We start from the raw sequence: 26,641 nt of genomic DNA on the forward strand, positions 1-26,641 counted from the left end.
CTTCTGTGGTTTAGTTCTTATCTACTAGAAAGAACGCATTGTGTCTTGCAATGTGGACTTTGGTGTGCCACAAGGCTCTGCTCTGGGCCCGCTGCTATTCTCTATCTACATGCTACCTCTCTGTGAAATCATCCATAAACTTGGTATTCATTCTCATTGCTGTACCTGTTAAACTGAATGACCACTCCTAAACTTAGATGGTGACTGAATTGGTGTTGATGTCAGTTTCCCCAAAGTATTGCTAAGGTTGGAGGGTGTTGTTTTCATTTAGCGTTAATTTGGGTGAAGCCCTTTGAGACTGTAGCTGTTATTAAGGGTTCTAAAAATACACTTGACTCGACACACACAAACACACACACACACACACGTCCTAACAGGGACAATTTTGTTCTTATCCTTGTGTGTTATCACATATCACATTGTTAAATATGTACAAAATCACAAGCATACACGCATACATTCACCCTTAAAAATAGTACATACACATGCACTTACCCAACACACACACACACATACACAGAGAGACACCAGAGCACACACACACTCTATCAAGTAGCTGAGGTAAGGAGAAAACGGAGGTAGGCCTGACTTGCAGAGAGACAGAGGTTAATTCAGGTTAATCTACCTGAAATACGGTTAGAGAGAGGCTGCTGGTCTTTTAGCCAAAAAGCCTTGACAGCCTTTGACCATTATGGCAATGAGATGGGCGGCCATGGTGGGCAGGCACACACACACACACGCATACACACACATACACACACACACACACAAAATACACACCGTCACAATGATGAAACACTTGTCTATCTCTCAAAAAGCGCTGTGTGTTGAATCTGGCCTTTACCTGCATTACCTTCATCATTGGCAGATGGTCTTTGTTTTCTGGGCGTGTGTGTGTGCGTGTGTGTATGTGTGTGTGTGTGTGTTTGTGTGTGTGTGTGTGTGTGTGTGTGTGTGTGTGTGTGTGTGTAAACTACATTTAGCATATAAGCCAGAAGCTAAAACACTCTTTCTGCTTTCCAGGCTTTCACCATGCAAGGTCAAAGTTGGAAAAGTAGTGTCACACACACACACACACGCACACACACACACACACACACACAAATGCACAAACTGGATTGCCAGAGTTAAGTCTTTATCGTGGACTTAGGTTTCTATCCTCAACCTATGATCTATCTATCCTGTGATCTATCCTAGAAGCTGTGATTCCCTGTTTATCCGTGATTATGTAATACTCCTTACATGTACTGGCCTACTAACTGCTTGCTCCCTTTCTATTAAATGTCTCTCTTTGTCTCTCTTCCTCTCTCTCTCTCTCTCTCTCTCTCTCGATCTAGGACTAATATTTGAGTTACACATCATGAAATCTGGCACACAAACAAAGTCTCAAACAGGCACAGACATCTACAAAGCAACACACTGGCTCATGATGCATCTAAGAGGCCTAGCTGGTAAAGGAAATGGAAGGTTTAAATCATCTTCCCCACATAAAATCCTGGTCATCCAGGCTTCACTCCATACTCCATTCACTTTTTAAAACTTCTTGAGAATGTGCTCAGCATACATTCACAAAAGGAATGTACCTGTATGCTGAGCATGCATCACCTCCAAACTTTTAACAGGTGAGATATTCAATTTCTTTTCCAACTGATTTGTTTTAAACTGTTCACCACACACCCTCTGAAATCTGATTATTTTGCTATGTTTATAGCTTTCCTCCGACTTCCCATATCCTCCTCCCACACTGAGGTGGTTCAGATCACAGACAGTAGTTCTGCCAGTTCTTCAGTTCTGCCAGAAAAACAACATTATCGCCCATCTATCCATTATCTAATTGAATGTAACAGTGGAGCAGACACGACAGAGCTTACACCTAAAGAGCCGATAACAAAGATAACCAGCGGCTCCGGATCACCGAAATCACAGAAGAGGGGATGACGCGGCCTCACTGTTCCGCGTCTACGTAAATCTAAAGTGGCATTCCAGTATGCCGGCGCAATTGGATTAGGATGCTGTTGCATACATAATACAGCTGCTGATCTATGTATGAACGGTTCAAATCAGATCCGCTATAATGGTTAACGGAGGTCTGTCGTTATCGTTTGATGTCTGCTAGATCTAGATGTAGTCAGTTTATCCCACCACCTCCCCTTTTTGGGGTAAATGCATGTTAGAAGTGTTGCGTACCCCTCCGCCCATCAGCTGCTGCACTTTCATCCACCTCCATCATGGACTGTTTCACTCATTTTTACTCCCATGCCCCTTTAATAAATGATTAGAGGACTGACACAGTGCAGAAGGCATCACTCAGCACTTTAGTGTCTCTATCTGTTACACACACATTCACGTACTCACCCTCACACACACATTCACACACACTGTTTTGTTTGCAGTTTCACCTGTTTAAAGAATTTTCTTGAAGCAAGTGACAATATCATGAAAAAAGGTGGATCCCTCCAATAAAATCAGACTAATGTCACTTAATTGCACAAACGTCTTGAAACAAGGTGATTTCCATTGGAAATAATTGAAATTACATCACTTTAATGGAAGATTTAAGACTCATTACAAGATTAAATGTCTCGTTAAGTTGGTCATTTTTTGCAGTAATGTTTAGCTGTCGCCATTTGAGAAATATTCACTCATTCAGGATTCCTGTCTTTAATCTGAGGCACTTGTTAGTTTTTGGCAGGCCCGGTAAAGTATGGTCTAAGGATGTACTAGAATAAAACATAAAACTTCATATCTCTTAAAGGAATAAGTGCACCAGCCATTCTGTTTGAAATGTGGGCATGGTCTTGTTGATTGGAGTTCATCCACAAAACATCAAACAATTGGAAGTTGAGAGGAAGCCTTTGTTGGCCACACAAAAAAGAAGTCGGTGCAGACTTCGTAGACCACAGAAGGAAAACATGCCCCACATTCTTCATATTGCATGCTTTTTTTGTCCTATTTCAGCTACGATTTCTATTTGATTTCCCTTCCTATTCAATTTTTATTCTTCTTCATTATTTGCGACCAAAGACAATTTTCTACCACTATCTTTGATAAAAGAAAACTAAAGCTTTACTGGAATAAAGGGAATATTTATAATTTCTAGGAATGTAGGGAACATTATATTTGCCTATATTTGACTCTTTGTCATGTTTCAGCCCATTACCATGATGGCATAGTGAGTATTTCACAGTGATAAAAAGCTCCCTGTGATACAAAAACCCAACATCTTAATGTTTCCTTAATCTCCCAAATTATCAGTGAGGACACTGGAGCTGCATCTCTGTAAAGAGATGTCTTCGGCATTAAATATGCCATTCTCACCCTATTATTGCAGTTGTGTTGCCAGGATACAACCCCTTAAATTGCTAATTTTCGTTTTGAATTTTGCACTTCACAGGTCTGGCTTTACAGGTCTGGTTTCCTTTGTATTGGCAGTTTATAATCATGCATGCAGCTAACACTCTGATTGAACTCGTAATTTGTGGATGGAATTTAGGGTAACAGGCTTGAAACAGTGTTGGCTGATCTTTAGCCAGCAGACTTAAGCAGCAATTGTGGATTAAGTAAAACTTTTTTCCCCTGTCCAGGCTGAGGATTGAGTCATTGGTCCTCAGGACAATTCAATTACTATGAATTCCTTCCGCATAACATGCCCTAACTTCAAGGAATTCACAGTAAACCTAGAGTAAGGCTTGGGCATGATGGGACTATGATTATAGATTTACTCTGAAAGCTCTTTCTAACTGAATGTTATCCCTCTGCACTCATATATTATCAACAAACTTCCATTCCCTTCTCACAAGAAGCAAACCACTAGTGTCTTCCAAGATTGAACCAACCAATCCCCTTCCTCTACTCCCCCTCAAAGCCATTCCCAGAGATATAACAGAGCCGGGACGGAGAATGAACCAATAGGCTTTTATTAACATAGAGAGCAAAGAAATCACAGCAGGAGTGACAGAGAAATAGAGAAAGAGACTGATGACTATAGCTAGGACAAAGAGGTGACTGGGAGGTTAAGGTGGAACTATACACATTCACAACTTTGTTGTGCGCGTCACTCAATCCGCTCCCCTACAAAACACAGACAAAACTCCTAGCGACACATGAGTCTACAGTATGTTCTCCAGTGATGTGGTGGTTGTTGGGGGTTGTGAAGTTTTCCTCTTGTTGTAAAGTCTTTGGGGTCGTGTCTTTACCAAGTGGTTTTATGAGTCGCACCCCTGTTCATCTTCAGTGAACACTAATGTACAGCCAATTCCAACAGGTACAAGTTCCTGCTCCTCTCTTTGAGAGGCATCGGTGTGGTTATCTTCACAGCAATCACACAGCTCTAAAATATTTATATAAACTGTTGCAACAGCCTGACCTCTAGAGAATAAAATTCATGACCTGTATATATAGTGTGTCAGAGCACACGCTTAAAGGATGTAACATTTCAACATATCTGAGTGTAGTTTGGGAAGATATCTTGTGTTACTTGTCAACACAACATATCTTAAATGTGTCAATGTTGGTACAATATGTTTCCATTATTTGTTTGGTTTTGAAAAGTAACACAGGATGCGTCGTCCCAATTTGCACTCATTAATGTGTTGAAAAACATATTTTTGTAGGAGTCATCTAGGGTCACGTTTACATATATTGCAGATTGCATTGTTCAAAATGAGACAGGTAAGACAACAGTGATCTTAAATGAGCATTCCTACTCTGATGGACCTGATGAACACAGGGAACGGCTCTACACTTGTGTCAGAGCGATGGCAAGCAGCAGAGTAGTGTCCAATGCCACGTCGACTAAAGTGAAAGCAAAAACAATAAAGTTCACAGTGAAACATCTCGTTATAGACAGTTACTAGCCTACCGTCATCACATGTTATATCATCAGCAACAGTTGTGACTTCCTCAGTCAGTCAAAGTTCAAAGGGTGAAGAGTCGCCAGGATGTGATCGCTCGCTATTTGTACATATGTATCTGGATTCGCACATACAAGAACAAGTTAAGTTGAGTTGACTGAATTGGGCTAGAGAGGAGGCAGTGAGGTGGATCCTGGCATTGACACGATGAATCTTTTTACACAAAGCTGATTTTTAAATATATGAATAGTATGGATAAAACAACATGATATTTACACTATTTTCAAATAGGGGCAAAGACAAAGAGCAGCATCATTATCTTCCCCTCACTCTGACCTTACCCAATCTATATTGATTCCTGACTGATTCCCAACCTTTTTCTTCCACTGTCCAGCGCCTGCGTTCTTCAATCTGTATGCAACGCCCCCTTTCCTCCTCTAGATACTAACTGTTCCTCATTTAAGATGGAAAAACACAATGATTTTATGTTTCTTTAGTTAATTTGGAATGGGTGTGCTGATGTAACAGAATTAAAATGTTTCTTTGTTATTGCTTGTTCATCAATTGTGAGTGATTGTTTTTTGTATTGGTTCAATTTATTATATGATTCAGCAGCTTGGTAGAACTGCAAGGTTTTATTTATTTTGTTTGCACAAAGTTCTCAGAGATAATATAATTATTCTCCTAGCACCCTGAGATCTTTGACTATGGGTGCACAGACTGCAGGTTGGGAACCACTTCCTTACTGCCCTCTTTATGCTTTCCTTTCTCCTTCCACTTGTCTTTCTCTCCCTCTCCCCCATCCCTCCCATTTTGCTCCCTCCTCCTTCCTTCTCTCCTGGCACTGCAGCCAGCTATGTGAAGTCCTTGGAAACGGCCTCTATGAAGTTGGGTGCTGACATGAGGATGGTGAAGGTGCAGATGATGGAGAAGAGGGAGAAGGCCACCAGGCAGAGCCGGTCCACCACCGCCGCCGCAAACTTCCACTCGCTGCAGATGGCCTCGGCCTCGTCCTGGTCCCGGAACCGCTGGGCGATGTAGGACACTTCCTCCAGGATGCGTTGGATCTCCGGCGGGGGGATGCCGATCCCCATTCCCAGGCCTCCGACCCCACCGCCGCTTCCCCCTCCGGGCGGCTCGGCCTCCTCGCTGGGGGAGCCGTGGGCGCGCCCCCCTAGAGCCACGCCGGAGTCGCTGGAGGGCGGGCAGCGCGGGCTCTCTATGGGGTGGTAGCTGCCGAAGTAGAGGCTCATGGAGCCGTTGGAGGTGCCGGTGGGACAGGGTGGACAGGTCTGGGAGAGCGGCACGCCGAGGCTCGGCACGGCGCCCATCTCGATGGAGCTGGCGCTGGTGTGGTGCTGCGGGCGGTGGCGGTACTTGTAGCCCGACCGCTTGCGCTCATCGCCGGGCTGTTTCATACGGAGAAACCAGGCGCACCAGTTCAACAGGACCACTCGCACCTGAGAGGAGAGGGGGAGGGTCAGTAACACACACACACACACTAACATTAAAGACCCCATGAAGTGGCACAGAGAGCGTGATTTGCCTCCGTGTGCTGACGTGTTTCTGAATGAAAACAGAAAATGAGGGCGGGAAGCCGCAGCGGGAGGGGCTTATTTGAATATTAATGAGAAATTTTTGCATACACCCCCGAGTGCAGGATGAGTCATCAACAGAAATGTGCTGTTTACCAGAATTTTGAAGTTATAGAAATCAAAATCTTTTTTCATTTTTTTGGCCTGTATTGGTGAATAGGTGAACACTAAGACCAGCAACATCGGCAAAAATGTAAAAAAAGCAAATTTTTCATTTTAACACTAACACATACACACAAACATTTGTAGTGAATGTTACTGATGATTAGGATGATTTGCAGATGATTGAGTCACTCACCCATTTGGGCATCTTGCCTCCCTGGGGGTCATGATGGTGAAACTGCAGCACTATGACAGTCACCACCACAGACATCCCCACGATCATCATGGTACTGGCAAAGTACTGGGCTGCCAAGGACACAGAAAACAACACAACATCAACATGCTGTGAGTCTTTTGTTCAGAGGTTATGTGTTTCATGTTGAATGCCTTCCCTTTTCATCCCTTCTAAAATCACCCATGATGACATTCAATTAACATGTACTAACAAGTAAAAAAAGTTAAGTTGAATTAATTACTAAAATAGGTTGATTTCACACTCTAACATGAAAGGAATGCAAGTCTGATCAATCTTTGCAAAACGTTATATTGCTACGGGGAAAAGATGCACACTTGAACTCAAACAGCAACAACCAAAAAATTCTGTGCAAAAAGTGTGACAAAACAGATAATAGGGGTAAACAAGCCAAAATAGCAGAGACACAGAGAGAGAGGGGGGGGGGGGGGGGGAGAGAGAGAGAGAGAGAGAGAGAGAGAGAGAGAGAGAGAGATTAGTGCTGGTTCTGGAGGGCACATCGGGGATGTTTTCACCCAGGGGAGCGAACTGTAAGGGAGCAAGGGGAGCACTGAACACTGTGTTCTCCCCCAGCATGTACACACACACACACAGACACACACACACACACAGTATATCTCAGGGCCAGCCCCCCTTTCACTTGGTTGCTAGTGACTGTGAACAAAGAACAGCTAACAGCTAAACACAAGTACAGGGTCAAAGTTCATGTGATCATACTGAGGTCAGGGGTCGTGACCCAGACTGTCGGTCATATAAGGTGATAATGGAAGGAAAGATAGGGAGGGAAGAGGGGGGTGGGGGAGTTTAAGCAAAGATGCTCTATACACACAAGATGACGCATTACAAGCTGCGCCAATGGTATGAAATGGTATACACTTCCTGTCTCCTAAGTGGGCGTGGTCGCCTCTCCCCTCATCCCCCCACCTCGTTTGGAAGTGTTGTGAACGTCGTGTGGATGGATGAAAGCAGATTGCGTTGTGCGTCCATAATTATTTTAACTTTTAATTCATGGTTTCACGTATAAGTCCCATTAAATTTCTGTTTATCCAGTTGGAAAGCGACGTCGGCAGCACTGCAGTGAAACCAGACCGACAGGATATATGATGATGTTGCCAGATCTTGCAAGAGTGTGTTGCTGAGACAGAGACAGGTCTCGAACAAAGTAAATTTTCTCCTGATTTGTCTGTCTGAAAAATGCCATTTTAGTGTCAGAATGTTCGGAAGGTATGTGGCTTGTGAAAAATGGGTCCAATATTTACTTCGGTGACTATGGGGCGAAAGAATCGGTCATAATCTGTGCTCACGTTCACTTCTCCCATTGGATGAATAGACTCAGGACCTGCCGCTAGTCTCCTAAAGGGGCGGGGCAGTGGCGAAACCCACGTGACACAGATACAGGAAATGACTCGCAGTTGCGCTGTCTCGTTTCTAAACCGTCTCTGGTTTAAGGGAGGAAGGCGGAAAAAGAGGTGGAGAGGAAGATGATAAAACAGAGGGGAGAAAGGTGAGGGAAGAAATAAGAGGAAGGGCAGATCTGAAAAAAGCAAAAAAAAATCAATGTTAGATTAAAAATCCTATATATATATTTGCGCACCCAGATGTTCAACATTTGTCAGAGATGGGGGAAAAAACTGTGCTTGTCGTGTGAGTTGAGCTTTGTATGAAAACCTATGAAGATGAAGCACTGGTCTAATACGGAAAAATATTCAAATGACTATAATGAGAGTGAGACACTAAACCACATTAGCTGGTGAATTCAAATATTCATCATAGAGACAATGGTTGCTTGGCAAGTAGCATTAAAAAATAGCGGCAGCTAATTTTATTTGCTGATTATTAGAACATAAAATTAGGTTTAACGATAATGAATGAAAATTGGAATGCACACAAACATTTTCTCCCTGCACTGGTCTACTAACTCACTGTACTGTCAAACTGTACTGATATTTGCTCACTATACAGGCCCACTAACGGCACTCTCTCTCTCTCTGTATGAAGAAGACGGCCATGTCCTCATCGCTTTACTGTGCCAATCACTTTAGCTTATGTTATTTTACACAGTTTTCTTTATGGCAATTCCAACCCACGTTGTTGTTCATGGTTGACTTAACTGAATTAAAAATGAATTAGAATTAAATTGAATTAAAATGATCTGAGCCAAACTGTCTTGAATTAAATCAAATAGGTCTGTCTAAATTAATTGAAATGAATTGAACATTAGTTATGCTTAGCTGGTGATTAAAGGCCTACGATAAAAGACATACGGTCTGCTTCAGGCAGGAGTGGCGAGCGCTGCTTCGTATTGAGAGTCATATTTACAGCCAGATCCAAGTAGCTACAGTAACTCACATCCACACTCAGCCGCTGTGCTGTAAACGGGTATGATTCATTTTTACAAGGCCACTAAAACTGTCGCAGCTGGCTTGCCGTTCAGGTGATGGGAAATGAAAACGGATTAATCACTGTATTGATAAAGGAGCTTTTCTCAGTGAAGGCATCTCATCATCCCAGCTCAAAGGAATACACGCGCTGATGTAGTGGTAATCATGTTTAGCATGGCCAAACAACACTTAAATCAATACACTGGCATAAAATACAGGAGAATTGTATATCTCATTTTGACCCAGTGTGACTGAGGCATTGACATTGTACATTACATACAGGATTGTAGTCGTAATTCGAAGCGTTCTGTGGCCCGGCGAGGACTGAGTGATGACAGCTGAATTAGCGAGCGTTATCCCTCCCATCACGCCTGCCTCATCACTCGCTCCAGGAAGCCTTTGAAGACTCTCTCTGAGAACTTTAGCCCCAAAGGTTACTCATCCCTTCCCCTCTCTCTCTGTCTCTGTCTTTCCCCCCTTCATCCATCATTCCTTCATCCTCCATTTGTTTCTTCGCTCCCCAGCGGAGAGTCCGACTTTTCACGGCCTATTAATGGTGCTGACAGCTTTAGTTCTGGCCACCCAATTTACTCCCTACACCATCCGGGGGCACTGGGGATGATGTATAGGCCCTCGGAGCTGGTCATAGCCAAAGCCCAGCCGGGCCCGAAGACGGGTTTTCATTATTTTCTCAGGTGACCATATATATAGAGGTCAGACCATTCCCAACATTTAAAACGCACAAAAATTATGCATGCTTTATATTGCTGATCTTTACTGGCAGTGCAGAGGGACAGAAATTAAGTTGTTATTATGAGCTGGTCAGTGATGACCATGTATAGATAGACTGAATTACTTACAATATTTCTTTTTTAATCTGCTATCACAGTCATTTTAGTTTGATTAGAACATTTTCTAGGGATCCTCTTGGTCCCTAGTGGGTAAAGCCCGCCATAAGAGGACAGCATGCATTAGCACACATACAGTACTATGTATAGCTTCGGCAAGACGTATTGCTCCCATTCAAAAATGAATGTCTTTCTGGCAAATTTCCCATCTGCCACACTCGCTTAAAGATGTCGACCTGTCAGAGTCTGGGATCATATATTCATGCACTCACTCTCATACTTACACACATATAGACTCAAATACTAGCTTATGGAGCAGACACACATGCACTCACACACACACAAACACACACGCAGACGTATAACCCACCGATGAGAGGGACAGAGTCGGACGTGGCAGGCATGATCTCTGCGACCAGGAGCATGAAGACAGTTAGCGACAGGAGCACCGTGATACCTGGAGGTAGAGAGAGATAGAGAGAGAGAGAGATGAAGCAAAGGGTGAACATGATCACATAATGACTTGATCAGGCTCACTGGTGTATGAAATTATTCCTGTAATGACTTATGTATGTAATGAGTTATGTTCTTGTGGCTACAATCATTTGTTAGCTGGTGGCTCCTCTGACATGTTCAAGGTAGGTTAAAGCTCCAGAAATCCGTCAAACGCTCCGACTTTGTAGCCGGTGACTACTCACGCGTGGATGGCTATTCATCAAAACTAATGGCATTGATAGAATTCCAAAATGGATGGATTTCATGGGAAGCTTCTTAATCTGAAATTCAATAATTCCAAGGTGGTTTGGCATGCATGTATTCATAGCCAGCTGTATGATTTATAAGGGTGTGTTTGTGTGTATGTGCATGTGCACGTATGTACATTGATGCACACTTGTGGGTGTGTTTACATATGTGCATAAACTGGCATGTATGTTTGTGTGTGTATATACTCATATACACCTTCAAACTAACTTTTGCATATCGCTGCTGTTGCATGAAAACTTTGTAACTCCAAATCTGGATTATTTTCACACAGTCCTTTTTGGGTTGAGCAACTTCTCATAACCAAAGGGCCTAAGAATAAAGAATGGAACTTCCGCACACTTAGATCTATGCAAATTTTCATTTAATTAAGTTTTTGGTTTGATTGAAAGCTTGCACTTTATTAAATGAAAATTTGCATACATCTACGTTTGTGGAAGTTTCATTCTATATTCTCAGAATTTTGCATATGACTGCCTCTTAGCAAAGACTATAGCTGGGTGAGTGGTGGATATTGAAAACATAACCCAAGGACTTGTGAAGCCCATTCAAAACCCAATGTACATTTTAAAAAATGCAACTGTCAGTCCATTCTTTCTTTCTTTCTTTCTTTCTTCCTTCCTTCCTTCCTTTTATTTCATTTTTGCAAAGTGAAGATCTTGGAGATGCAAGCTTTTCATTCGAGCCCCCCTCACCCAGAGAGATCTTCTCCCCAGAGTCTGCGGGCAGCAGGAAGACCAGCAGGGCCAGGCCAGAGATCAGCACACAGGGGATGAGCAGGTTGAGGCCGTAGTAGAGGGTCCTGCGGCGCATGGTGACCGTGAACGTCACGTCAGGGTAGGGCTCCTTACAGCACTCGTAGTACAGCTCGTTACGCTTGGCTGGCACACCTGAGGGCATACACACACACACACACACACACACACACAAATATAGACACTATAGGTCAGTTTTTGAGGATTGAAGACTTGAGATCCAAAAGTTTATTGAGTGATCCAAGCATTTTCAAAAACCCATTCTAAAATATGTGTGTGAACCATAAAACAGTGAGATTCTGCTATCTTCCCAACCATCTATCCATGCATCCATCCCTCAGTATATACTGTATATACATGTACTGTATGTATGGGTGGATGTACAGATGGATTGAAGGAAGGAACGAAGGATGAGTCCAATAAATCATGGCCAATATCAATGTAACATCCTGGAAATGGAATGCTGATCTGAGGTCAGTGAACCTGGTGAAGCCCATGGGACCCAAGCAGTGATCCGAGGTCTGTTCCTCTATTATGAAAACTTTCTAACTATATGCCCTGGAGTGCATAATGTCGACAGTGTCGCGCACAGTGTCCCCACCTGGATCTCTAACCCGAAGGCTGTGGTGTGTTGTGGTCACATATGGCCTGTCTACCTCCCTGCCTGAGTGTCAAGCATTCCTATTACATGCCATCTGGTCCTGTCTGACACCCATCTCCAGCCGGCCAACACCCCCGGGGGCCAGGCACCGGGATCTGCTGCTGCTCTGTCCCAGCTGGAGATGCCCTATTTGGGAAGTCTTCCAAAACTTCTCCCCTTTTCCACTCCTGCAGCTACATCCCGTCCCTCCCGTCCACATGACGTCCCACAAAGAAAGTTGTTTAAATAGCACTGATTAATTCATTTTGGTTCATTTTAGACATCAAAGAGTCTGCAAGGCCACGTGTCCCCATGGAGGTTTGGTCCAACGCTCAAAGTGAGGGGGAAATGCCAAAAGAGAGAATACTGGAATGACTGCATTAATCAAACAAATGTGAACACATTTGTACAGAATGCAGTGTTCATTTATACATTCATAAGCATTTTAGAGTAGAGTCTTTAAAAATTAGTTTTGGTTGCCTCATTATTATACAGCATTGTCAAATGTTTTGAAAACCAGAAAATATGTATTAAATGAGTCCAATAATCTAGCAGCTACGACCCCAAATCGCTGAATACCACAGTGAATGACACTATTGCACTATTGCTCTGCCCACAACAGGGATTGTTTCCAAATTTAATTTTCATTTCAGGTGTCACAGGGGGAAATTTCACATTTTGGAGACATGGGTTTTGTGATAAAATATACCTATACCTGTACGCAAACTGGCCTCTGCAGTACAGGACAGATGCATGACTGGGGACTGCTATGGTGGCTACAGCTGTGGTGATAAATAGCGGTGAGGCTCTCTTACCCACAAGGTCCCATTCCCCGTTGGGTATGTAGGTGGAGGTGTCCACATCCAGCATCTGCAGGTCCAGCAACCAGCCGTTGTGGGTCCAGGAGCCAAACTTCAAGTCACACTTCTGCACGTCGAAGGGGAACCAGCGCACGTCGATGTAGCAGGTGCTCTTCAGGATGCCGGGGGGGATGTACTGGCAGTAACCCGACGCGTTCACCAGCACGTTGGTGTGGAAGGTGGCGTCGAAGCGCTCGTCAGCACTGGAGAGAGGGAGGGGGGGGGCACGGTACAGTGAGGAAATGTCAAAATATTTCATCATCTGGCTGTGAGTCAGAGTAAATTGCTATATTTATCGTGTTTTTAATTGTTTTTAACACCATGCTCAAGGATCACATGCTGGCTATTACAGGTGTATTTTCAGAAATGGGTTTTGTTAGTGGGCATTATCCCTGTAAAACTAAACCTCATAATGAAATAACCTTGGTAAAGGAAAGTAGACTGTGGGGAAAGAATTTACAGGAGGGTGATTATGTTGTATTGGCTTTTTGCCCTTACTGAATGGAGTCTGCACAACTGATTTAAGACAAATTAGGTCAAGACAGTTAAAAGTACACATTAAGTTAGTGGAAAAGGACATTCATTTTATGAAAATGTAAATTTTGTGTTTTGCAGACCAAGAAAGAGGCTGTGGGAGGAATGGAGTATTGCATCAAAAAAGGGAATAGGTCTGTTTGTCTGAATGGGACAGAATGGGACTTTTACTGTTGTCAGTGTGTGTGTGTTTGCATTTATATGTGTAGGTGTTCATATTGTACTTGTATCGGTGTGTGAATTGTGTAGATGACAGTGCTTGGTCTGTGAGTCTCTTTGCTGTTTCAGCCTAACCTGTCGCACCAATGAGCAGCAAAGTGATATACTGTAGCTGGCCAGCCATCTGTGGACCAGCCAGTCTCCTCAGACCCGACGCACCGCACACACAGAGTTGAAACCCAGGTGAAATCCGGGGTGAAGTGAAATCATATATTCACTCCAACTGCCACACCAAAATATGCAGCGACAGGAACCAAACCAGTGACACGAGAAAACCGACAGATGCCTCCTTCAAGGCCGTGCAACTCACAACCTGCTGGAGTTTAGTTAGTACCCACAGCAACAGACAGAGGGTTAACTGTCTTAATGCTGACCTTTACTGTTGTCAGTGTGTGTGTGTGTGTGTGTGTGTGTGTGTGTGTGTATGTGTGTGTGTGTGTGTGTGTGTGTGTGTGTGTGTGTGTAGACCGGCTTTATTTTAGTACAGTTTCAAATATTCAAAGTACTTGAGAACCTGAAGAAGACGTCACTTGCAAAATTGAATGAATAAAGCATTCAATTTTGAAAATTGCTCAAATATTCAAACTGTATTCAGGGTCGTAGGGCGGATAAATGGTTAGGGAGACTGTCCTGTAACCAAAAAGTCACAGGTTCGATCCCATAAAATCTGTCCTATTCAAGTGTCCTTCAGTAAGACACTGAACCCTTTCCTGCTCACTCATCACTTTAGCATCAGCTAAATCCCTAAAATGTACAACTATTATTTTAACATATTGTCTGGATAAGGTCACAAGTCTTGGAATAGCAAACACCTTTTCAGGGACATATGGTCACAGAGGTAAAAATAACAGCTAGACACCTAATCCTAGTCCTACTGCAGGTCTGGGACTCTGGTTGAACCCTAATTAAGTATTAAAAGAGGAGTTTCTGTGGTGTCAGTGAGTGTGTGAACTCTGAAGTAAAGTGCCCAGGGGGCAAAGTCTGAACTGTTGGAGAACTTAGACAACCTGCCTTCTGTTTCGCTTCCACACCTTTGGCTAAAATACTGTTCGCAAACACACACAGACACACACACACACACACGCACACACACACACACACACACACACACACACACACACACAAGATGCGGCATGATGAGCATGTGGTTTTGGTGCATGGAAACCCACCAAGGCCCAACAACAAGACACTAAATGTCATTGTATAGCGACTGCCTGGTTGTGTGTCTCTCCACTGTAGCTACTAGTTAGAAGCAATGCAAGTTTCTCCTCTACTCCTTCTCTCCATCCCTACTTCTGCTTTTCATCTTCCCTTTGTGAACCTTTGGGGATAAGAGGGTAAAATGAGGGCTGCTGTTGTTGTTAACGCTGACAAAAACTGTGAAGAGAAGAGAAGAGAAGAGAAGAGAAGAGAAGAGAAGAGAAGAGAAGAGGACTGTTTGATAGTCAGACTTTAACTAGTGGATGTTATGAAACTTCAGCAAAATGCATAATTCATTTAGAAAAATACATTTTGTTCTTGTGCTAAATTTGTTGTGGATTATCCTCCCCCCCCCCCCCCTTACAGAGTAACTAATGTTATCTAATTGAATGCCTTAGTTAAAATTTAGCTGGATTTACCCTTTTTATGGTTACATAAGCAGTTTCTCTTTATTTTGATCAGCCAGGCAGCAGGTGCAATATTTTTCCCCGGCCTTGTTTTGCTCAGGAGACAGATATTCTCCCAGGGGGTCAGGAGCGATCAGTGTTTCTGACAAACTGCCCGTCACTTCGGTCGGGTTTCCTCTGGTTGCTCAGTTCTCTCAGAAGTTATTGGGCTTGATAGTGGCTAGTTTCTCACTTGGCTGACAGTCTGCACAGAGGCAATATAAGAGGAACACCACTGGACAGGCACATTAAAATGATGCAACACTAAGGGGTCGAGAGCATTTTTACTTCCTTGTCGCTAAACTATATCTGGTAAAATCTTGCTTCCTAAATAGAATTGTATTTGGGAAAAAATGAATGAAGCTTACGACACTAATATTCAATGGTAATTTTTTCTACCCTTCATGCATTTTTGCATGTAAAACGTTTTTTCAAGATTATGTTCTTCAGAAATTAACAAGGGCTTGGGGCACAAATGTCCTGGAAAGTTCATAATATGTCTATGAAATTAAAATGTTTCCAGTAGCATGAAAGAAGTGTTAATAATACAAATTGATAATGCAAATGCATTATTTCATAAAATAAACAATAAAATTGTCCCCGAAAAGAACCAAAATTCCCCCAAAAAACAGATCAAGGTGGGCAACAAAAAAGCCTTTGAACAAAATAAAAATGTTTACCCTGACACACACACACACACACACACACACACGCACACACACACTCCTATCAGCAGAGTCCTGCCTTAGCCACTATCAGTTGGCCATACACTTGCTATAAAAGCCCATATGGAGAGCTGACAGTCCCATTCACTTCGCAATCAACAGCAACTTAGCTCCTCTCCTCCCTCTATACACACACATATACACACAAAGACACACACGAATATACCTATACAGGCACGCACAAACACACATATTCACACAGTTTCAATCCCCACCCAGAGAGATAATGTCAGTGTGTCTGAAACATCCTGGAGCCTCATTCAGCCTTGACAAAAGAACATGGCCGGCACCTTAAGAGGATTTGTAGATGGACCCATTTTATTTGTCCCTCCCTTTCCTCAGATTGAGTGATTTACCTTTTTCAGGAGGTTTAAGTGTTGTAATTTATTTCTTCTCTGTGTGTGTTGCTGTCAGCTGTGGGTTTGGGTGTTGGGGGAGGGAGGTGAGGGTTGGCTGGGGCGGTGTCACGCCTTGAATTATTCAAGCCTCGGCCTTACTTTATCAGAAGGCTCCTGTGTGCGCTCTCCTGCAATCAGCGCCTGCACACATCACAGCAGAGCTTGTCTTGAAGTGTGTGTGTGTGTGTGGTAAGAGAGAGTACATACTGTACCGGAATGAGAGAGCTGTACAGTACAGTACAGTACAGTACAGTTCACTCCCATGCTCTCTCTTTTCTTGTTTTCTGTAAACAAGTGAAAAAGCCGGAGATGATTGCATCTGTTTTCAATGCAAATCAACTTGTTTCAAGAATCAAGCGTCATTTTCTTGATACTACTGCTTTAATCTGCCTTGTTTCAAGAAGATACTGTCACTTGTTTCAAGAAAATTCCTGAAACTAGTAAAACTACATTGAAAACAACTGCAATTATCTCTCCCCATTGGCAGAATTTTCACTTGCTTTAAGACAAAATCTATTTTAAGACTGAATCTGAGACTAAATGCCTTGTAACGATGGACTTTTTGCACTGTACACATTTCCATAAACATATGGCTGGACAAGTGATAGCCCTGGGAGAACAGGAGGGAAGAGGGGGAAAGGTTTCCACAGCACACACACACACACACACACAGTCTGGAGAGAGAGTATTGTGGACGTGCGAGACCGGGGACACAGAGACTGACAGACAGAGAGAGAGAGAGCCGAAGGACAATGGAGGTAGTGACAGGTTCCTGTACCACGGGACATGAGTCACCAAGCTCTGCTCTCCCTTCACTCAACACCTACTGCTGTCCTCATGCACGCACGCACACACACACACACACACACACACACACAATGAGAAACAGAAGAGAGCCACAAAGTAAAGGGTGTTCACGAGCCAGAAAGAGAGCTGTGGAGTTGAGTTATAGAGTGGAATAAATTACCAATTACCATTAAAAAATATCCAGAATCCATTGATCTTTAAAGAGTGAATTGAGGAGAGATCGCTGGAAAGCTTCCCATCGTAAGCCATCTGACTTATGTAAACCATCTGTTCCCTGCTCTAGGGTATTTCTTTTAATCATTAGTTAATGATGCTTTTAAGCAGAATGTATACTGCATGGCTTTAAAATCATGATATGACTTGCGTGCTGCCGCTTGACGCCTGTCATCACCTTGCTAAGGCTGAAGGAGCAACAAGGACCACCATGGAGAATTTCTTTCCTCTTATCCTTGACCTTGTTTCTTCCCACGCATGCATGTAATGTGTTTTAAATTTGTCAAATCAAGAAAGATATGAAAAAACTGAGAGAGAGCTGCTGTAGTAAACAAGAAAAGAGTGTGTATTCCCAGAGAGGAGAAGCCTAAAAACATTCCCTGCAGGCTTTAGCCATGCCTGGTTGAGAGCCACACAGGGTTAATGCCTGTTTGGACTTATCCATCCATGCACGTTATTCCAGATCCCAGGAATACAGCATACGACTAGACATCGGGCATACAGTTAGACAGCCTTAGGGTCCTGCGGTTAACTAGGAAGCTGCCAGCAAGGAATATATAATATTTCCGATGTACAGTTACATAACATGTTTATTTCTCAACTGGCAGAAAGAGGCAGAGGGCATATGCACACATGACCCATTTCGAATGGATTACTTATAAACATCTTAGCAGTACATCTCTACATGCTGAGTTAAATAGCTACTTATATGTTATGGATGCAGAATGGATAAAGAGATAGAGGACTGATAGAGGGAGGAGGGAGGACATGAGGGGTAGGAATAATTTTGACAGCATTATAAATACATGTGTACATACATTTTTGGCAACGTATTTTAATAAAAGACTCTAACTAACTGTGATATTAACTGTGATATTGGTACGCTTCCTATCTTTCATTTGAGCTTCTTTACTTCCTTATTGTTAATCAGAGGAACACTAGAGCTCTTTGAAGTGACCCTGCACTCCCTTGCACACTTTAGCACATGTTTACACACACACACACACACACACACACACACGCACACACACGCACACACACGCACACACAATTAGATAATGCTTTCCTCTGGATCCCGATCTGATCTGTGTTCGCCTGTCTGCAGTTGTTCGGCTCTCTCAGGCACAAACCTGCTCAGGCCACTGTCTGTCAGGAAAATTAAAATGGCCATTTGTCAACTAATAAGTAGTGGAGCTCAGAGGGAAATACAGTGTGAACTTCTCCTGGGCTGAAGCTCACAACGCTGTTTCCAAGTAGGCTGGTTCAGCTGGTTTTATATAAGAACTCAAGTTTGACCTCATCCACAAATTTACAAGCGAATGTTTTTAATGTCAAGTTGTTCTTCATGAGGTTTTTACAAACCACATTTTTCAAACCGAAATGCACTTTGAAAACACGCAGGTGAGGCAGAAATCAGTCTGCTGAAATATGATTTTGGACAGGTCGTTCATGAAAAATGTAACATGAACATTATTACAATTATTTTCTAAGACTTCAAGGACTCAAAGCCCCATCACTAACATGATGTGACTACTGGTCTTTTTATACCTGATGTGATACAGTGGGTTCCTGAAGTCATCCCGGAATTTGAATTATTTGTCTGTAGAACCACACAGGACAGATGATTTAGTGTCGATAGGCAGAAATAGCCAAAGGAATGGAAACAGGGTCACTTTGAGATGCTCTAAAGAAATTTGTGTTCATTTGGCTTGGCAAGCCTAAGTAAAATATATTTAATTTTTTGACAATACCAAATACATGCTGAATGTTAATAACAGTCCTAAAGTTGTGGTTAAAGACAGTTTTCTTGCTAGAGTCTGTTATTAAAATAGAAATTGGCTTGCACGTCTGTAACTGTGTTTGAATGGTAAACATTGCTTTAGAGCACTTCCTAGTGCAGCTATACTGCAGGCTAACAGTTACAGTAGTTTTGTATGTAATGTAGTAAAGACTGTGTACACAGGGTGCTTGGGTGCTGTTTGGACACATTTTGGGTGAACTCAGGCTTTCTCTTAAACCAGTATCTGTTGCATATTTGCTTTTATTTCAAGAGCGTCCATTTATTTAAGCCATCACAGAGGAGTCATCAAATCCATCCATCCATCCATCCAACTATCCATTTATTTGATTAATTTGCAGTTTATTTTTATGGCCTGTCATGGTGCTGTGTCCGTGTCTGTGCTCCCACCTTCCCTGCTGGCAGAATTAGGATTCTGCCTGTGATCTACCTGAGTTGGACGTCCTTGATGTGCCTCATCGATCCCCAGTCAAGTGAGACCATTGACTTTTCCCTCTAATGAGAGGGGAGGTCACCGACTTACATGGCTGTTTTAGACCTGCATATTCCGTACACAAGCGCGCCATCTGACACACAAACACACACTCATGCACACAAGCCATTATGGCAGTCTATCTGGAGCCAACACAAAGTTTACACAAGGTTGTTCTCATCGATGGAGTGAGAGAGCTTCATCGTAAACATGCTCCTTTGTCACAGGAAGGAAGCCAAGTACATTTGTTCACCATGTTTGTCTCAACATTCATTTAAAACTTAATTTAAAAGACTATTTCACGCCTTTCAATGAAGTAATGTCTTATTCCAAGTTTCAGCACCAATGTCTTTGCTATTAATTCATCAATACAGCAGCTGGCAGCCGAAGCCGTACACTGATTGACAATTTTAGAGCTGTATTCTTCACGTCACATGTTCACGTCACTTTGACCTACAGTGATTAAACCTCTTCCAATCAAAGTGGATGATGTCAGCTGTCAGTCACAGTATAAAAGTAGGAGATATTAGTTTTTCCAGGCAATATGCTTGGATAGGATGTGAATATTAAATCTCACAGGATAGATTATCCATACCTAAAAGGTCAGTGTGAGTGAGTGTGAGCAAACCGAAGATATGAAAATATGAAAAGAGATATGAGAGGTGATTTCAGTATGAGCTGAATGACTCATCACTGACAATATCTATTTTTTTTTTTAATCTCACTGTGCTTTTGATTTAACACAGTCCATATTGAGACGGCACTCTGGTCTGAGCACCCCTAAACATCATTAACTTCATATTAAATACAACAGAAATGAATGAATGGATTTACAGCGCAGTCTCGTCTGAGGAGCATGCTAATAAGCCTGAAAGCATCTGCTATTCTACACAGCAAGACTAGCGTGTTATTGGCTGCGCACTGATGGCCCACTGTGTAATGGCGTGTGTTGTGCCATTAATGTCTGTAATTGTGTGACAGTGGGTGGGTGTGTATATGCGTGTGGTGTATTGCCTGCACACATTTTTGTGCGTGTGTATGCATACTTACGGGATTTGTGTGCATGTGCGTGCGTAGACGTGTGTGTAAGTGATGGTGATGAGATGTTGGACTCGCTCGTATGTATGTGGTGAAATTAGCCAGGTGTGTGTGTGTGTGTGTGTGTGTGTGTGTGTGTGTGTGTGTGTGTGCATTTACGGCGGCGATGCGTATCATTGCTGGAGACTGTAAATTTTCATCTTTCCTCAGGAGGCCGTCTAAACCTTCTGGCTCGGCTATAAACAGAACCCTCCCCTTCGGCGTCACGTTACCACCGAACTCTGCCAACTTCAGCGAGGTTAGCAACAGTCTTGGGCCGAACGCCAGCGACGTTCACACTGTGTACTTCCAATTATCTGAACTGACACTCACCGCTTTATTGAGGTACGTCGTGTCACGTAAGCCGCGCTCAATGGCTTGCCGTGAATGCATTTTTTCCCATTCATGCGTGATTCGAGCAGGTAACGGGGTAGAGCGGAGCACAATAGAAGAAAGTGGGGATATTAACAAAACATAAACATGCAGGCTGCGAGGAGAGGGGAAGAGTTTCATGTTGACACCGGGAAGATGAGAAGCGACAAAGAGAGACAGGTGGATGGGATGATTTATAAAGAGGAGTGGTGAAGGCTAGGAAGGAAGAGCTATGGAGAGAGAGGGTTGATTGAATAGAGTGAATTACAGTGAGACAGTGAGTTATGAAAGAGAGAGGGAGAGAGACACAAATAGAATGAGATGGGGAAGAGAGAGGAGGCAGGAGGGATGATGGAGTGAGAGATAGAGAGAGGGATGAATGAAGGCAGAGGGTGAAAGAGAGAGTGAGGGAAAGAGAGGGGTGAAAGCACAGATTAGGATGGGTAATCCTTGCAGGTCTAAAAGCAGAGCTTTTAAAATTTGGGTTAATACTCCGAACCTTTGTTTTGCTCCCTTGTACCCTGTGATGTGTGTGTGTGTGTGTGTGTGTGTGTGTGTGTCTGCCTGTGTGTGTACACGTGTGCGTACATGCATACAGTTCTTCTCTCCAACTACTCAATAACATCAGTGAAGATCAACTGCAAATCTGTCTGTCTCTTTCTCTCTTAATCTCACTTTTTGTGTAAAGCAAAAATCTGTTTTGCAAATACTCTTTCAACATAGGACTCTATCATTCTGCACACACTGTGTCTCTGTCACTGCCTTCCTCTTTGTGACTGACCCTATCCATTTATCTCTGCCTCTTTCTTTCCCCTCAGTCTCTGACCTGATCATAAGTCTCTCACTCAAGCATGCAGACCCAGTGCAATTAGTTGTTTTAGAGAGAAACAACTGGCCTACATTTCTAATTGACTTGAGGAAAACTTGCACAGAGGCGTGAAGAGCAGTGGATGAGCAGACGGCACAAGCCTGACCTGAATCACAAAACACAACACACTCGCTCAGCCTCATTTAGAAAATACTAACTTTGACTTCAGCCCTGATTTCTCCTTAATTCTGTCATACAAGCATTTTGAAAATACAATTATTACGTAGTTCATATCATCTATACCTTTGGGTGGAAATAAGTAAGTTAAGTAAAAAATGTGAAAATTGTTTATGTTCAAAACAGAATTTTTTGTTTTCATGAATTGAAACTTAAGCTGCTATGTGTAGCATTTTAACATCGATAAACCTGTATCACATTAATTTTAAGACATTAGTATCATTACTGTAAACAAACAAGACCATCACCAAGAAAATTGGCTATAAATCTGCGAATGTAGCGCCTTTAATTTGATTTGGCCTGGATTGGATTTGGCTGTAATTAAGGGGCATAAGAAATGAAGCATCGCGTTAGTTCATGCAGGACACGAAAGTCATACACCAATCACAGCCCATTCTCACATCAAGGCAGTCCATTTAAATATGACTCCCTTCTACACTGATCCTCGCTACACCAATGCTGCCTCACTCACCGCTGCTGCTGCTGGCAAAGCTTTGCCTCCACCACCCCAGCCTCCACCTTTCTAGTTCAGAGTCTTAACAAGGCTCAAAGGTTAAAATTGTATTCAGTGTCTTGCTTTGGGCCTACTCATACCCTGGGGGGTTTTCTGCATTGCGCTCCCTGTTTTGGCTTAGCATGCTGCTTGGCTAATCCAGGGAGCATCTAAAGAGCGGAGCCATCAGCGCCAAGCATAACTGTATTTCCATTTGTTGCAATAAATGGTTAAATCTATGATGAGAGTGTTCCTGACTGAACCTTTACTGGCTGCCCAATTGTGTCTGACAAGCAGGCTTTACTCTGCCACTCAGAGCTGATGCTGTAGATACAGTAAGATAAATGGACATTGCGAAACACACGCAATTGGTCTGTTAGCATTCAGGCTATGGTTAACTCTTGGCTGCTTGAATCTAAAACCCTTCCTTCCCTTCCATTCCTTCCAATCCTTTCCTTTCCTTTCCTTTTATTTCCTTTCCTTTCTTTTCCTTTCCAAACAATAAGGCAAACTGATTAATTTAAATTGTTAATTGTTTTTTACATTCTACTATGTGAGCAAATCACCATCAGTAGGGAGCCACTTCTGCTGCATGAATGCAGGGGATCACAGTTGTAGTTATTATTAAATGCCCCCTCACTTCCCGTTGTCTGTGTTCCTAGGTTCTGTGTTTGATTGGGTGAGACTGTTTATCACAATGACTTAAAATAACCTTGATAGTGCTATGGTTTGTAGAGATTAAAGACAGAATTTAATAGAATAGTCGAATATAAGAAGGATTAGACTGATATTTCATTCACATCAATACACTTCCTCAAAACTAAAAATAGTAACAGAACATGACTGTTTAAGCCTGACAGGTGCTTATCTGCTGTAGATTCATTCTGCTATTCAGTCGCCTATTTGACACCAGAGGAAAAAACAAACAAACATTTGATCCAATCTAATGAAATAATCCTCTAACAGTAGAAAAGAAAAGAAAAGAAAAGAAAAGAAAAGAAAAGAAAAGAAAGGTCACGACTTTCACGACTCATGAGAAGGAGGTGATGAGTAGGAGCAAAGCATGCTGGGAGCAGCAGTCTCTGACCTGTTGTAAAGGAGGATGTCGGGGGTCCAGACCTGGTCCGAGGGGAACCGCAGGTTCTGGACGCCGGGGTAGTTGTCTGGGTTCCAGCTCAGGTAGATATCTGTCCAGTACTGAGGAGAGACAGAAATATATATCAAACTGATGATACAGAAAAGCAGCTTTCACAAAGGATGAAATAACTCTTCTGCCAGTAGACTAGGGAAGTACTGTAGCCGGCCAGGAAGGGAAAGAAAACAAACACACAAGTCTGAAGTTGTATCGGGATCTAGGTGATGTTGGACATGTTTCTAACCAAGTGGGTATATCCACTTGGTGTGTTGGAAATGCAATGGAGGTTAGCGATCTATGATTATATTTTCAGTTTCCTACAATTCACTGCCTGCACACCGTTCAGTGTGAAATAGCTTATTATGGATCTCATGCACCTATACCCTCCTCTTACTTGCTTTTCTTCTCCTGACTATAGAGCCAGTGCTAAGGCTTTCTTTTTAACGCAGGACAGGTACATAGCAAGAAATCACAAAAATGACAACACTAGCAAGACATCGAGCTGGGAATGGCTCTTCTCTCCGCTTCTTAAAAACTCGCCTAGTTTTTTTCCACGCTACTCCGACTTCCCCAAACATCAAGTCAAGAGTTGCGCTGCACAAAGCGGCGAGCGCCGAGCAAACCGTGTCCTGTCTGAAAGACCTCTAACTGATGTGCAGACTAATTTGGCTCCAGGCAACGAATCTGCCAGAAGAATTTTTTTTTAAATTTTTGGCATGAAGTCCACTATGGCATTTAAGTCCACTGGCACTTAAATATGCCTCTCGCTTCCTCTCTCTTCTTCCTCTGTTTCTCTCACTTTCTACTGGACAATCTGCCTGAAGTGATGTTTTCTTGAGCATGCTGATGCCAGCATTGAACATGCACACACATACATACACACACACACACACACACACAGACACACACACACACACTCACAAACATACGGAGACACATACATGGTCAGCAACAACTGATGGCTGAGTCCCCAGGTAAAGTATTGAAGATGACATTTTAATTGGAGAGTGAGAAACATGAAACTGTGAGATCTGAAGATAATTGCAAAGTAGCTTACATACACTTTGTCATGGATGGATGAACTAACAGCTAGCTAAATGGATATAGATACATAGAGACATAGACTGCAGGCGATGTGAAAAGAATTAATCCGGGAAATAGGTAGATTGTATCACAGGACTCACACCATGAAAACACTATAACATCAATACCACTTCTGTACATAGTGGCACTGGTAATTTGAGAAACTGAGTCACAATGTCTTTATAATATGATATAAGAGTAATATGAGCATGATATAGAGTTAAAGCACATTAAAAAGGTGATTCTGCAACCTTTCTCAATCGTGTTTACTCACCAGCTGCAGCCAGGCGTTGGTCATCAGCACTTGGTTCTTCTCATCCTGAGGACAGAGGAGGAGAAGGAGAGGAAAAGAAAAGAGTGAATATATTTTGGGGGGTTTTTTGCATAAGGATGAAAAGACAACCAGACACAATCCATATTTAATACAGTGGTAAGGGCTTTGTCATCAGCGAGTCAGTGCAGTTGTTTTGCATAACCAAAGAAGAGCAACCCAGGCTGTATAAGCCTGTGTAAAAGCTGGTTTTATATAACCAAGTGTAGTTCTGTTGCCCGGGCTCAGCGGAGCCATCACACATATTACACACCGCTTTTACAGCAACTAAAATAACAAGTCCTGTGGATTAAAACAGTGGTGTTGCACTGTTAACCGTCATGCTGGCTCTTTCTCAACTCACTGTGTTTCTCCACTGTTTTTTGCATACACAATACATCAAGAGCTTTAATCTGAAATTGAGACATCCACCATTTGAAAGGATAGTAGGCAACTACTGCGATAAAATTACAAAATGTTTGACTAGATCTTCTATATTTTCAAGATATTAAATGATGAACCTCAGGGACATACAGCAACTTTGGGAGTGATCGCACAGCACGATGTTCATATCCTCAAAGCCGTGAGCTGCTCTTTTTTGAGTGAAATCAGCATTTCTGCGAGCCTCAGAATTTCAGCTCCCAGCACAGAGTGGAAAAGTCAGAACAGGGATGCCTGCTCGGGTTTTTTGGGGAAAAAAGGCCTGGCAGAGATGAGAGGCAGACTGAACAAGATCAAAGAGGTTTCCCTCTTTCAACACACTGCATCTGTTTATCCACTTATCCCCGTCTCCGGTATCCTCCTCTCTGTTTTTCTCTTTTTCCGAGATCGGAGTTGGAAATGCGTGCACATATGGCAGACACTTTCTATAATGTGTTCATGTGTAAATCTGATGACCCAGATGATGATAAAAGTCGCTGCAAAAGTTAATGTGTGCTGGGTGTGTTTTTTTCTCACAGATTGCAAATCCCCCACTCGTCTGCAACACATCCATGAATGCATCCATTTGTGAGTGTGTGTGGAGAGTGTGTGTGCGTGCGTATATGTCCGCGTGAATGTGAATGCCTCACAATGTGTGCTTGGGTTGATACTTGTGATTAGGTGAATTTATGAAAGATAGTGGGTAGTGTAAAATTTATAACCTGAAAATATTAACTTCACCAAGTCAAGGTCAGAGTGCCAGAGACATCGCTTTCCTTAATCTACTTGAAATAAAATATTTATTGTCAGTCATTCTTCTATCGAAGGGCAAAACTTGTAACTCT

The 26,641-nt window shown here is 42.7% G+C and overlaps 1 protein-coding gene across 1 annotated transcript in view; it reads right to left on the reverse strand.

Annotated features, from left to right (window-relative positions):
• Positions 1–5,707: 5,707 nt before the first annotated feature.
• The window catches only part of LOC139925744 (neuronal acetylcholine receptor subunit alpha-7-like), a 38,397-nt gene continuing 17,463 nt past the window's right edge, over positions 5,708–26,641 (reverse strand). Inside the window, exons 3-9 of the mRNA XM_071917247.2 lie at positions 25,341–25,385; positions 23,936–24,045; positions 13,005–13,252; positions 11,490–11,684; positions 10,403–10,489; positions 6,747–6,856; positions 5,708–6,313 (exon numbers count right to left, since the gene is read on the reverse strand). Of these exons, the coding sequence (XP_071773348.1) occupies positions 5,708–6,313; positions 6,747–6,856; positions 10,403–10,489; positions 11,490–11,684; positions 13,005–13,252; positions 23,936–24,045; positions 25,341–25,385 (1,401 nt within the window). The remainder of the gene's footprint in view (positions 6,314–6,746; positions 6,857–10,402; positions 10,490–11,489; positions 11,685–13,004; positions 13,253–23,935; positions 24,046–25,340; positions 25,386–26,641) is intronic.

The sequence above is a fragment of the Centroberyx gerrardi genome, chromosome 16 (genome assembly GCF_048128805.1).
Source record: "Centroberyx gerrardi isolate f3 chromosome 16, fCenGer3.hap1.cur.20231027, whole genome shotgun sequence".
Lineage (NCBI taxonomy): Eukaryota > Metazoa > Chordata > Actinopteri > Beryciformes > Berycidae > Centroberyx > Centroberyx gerrardi.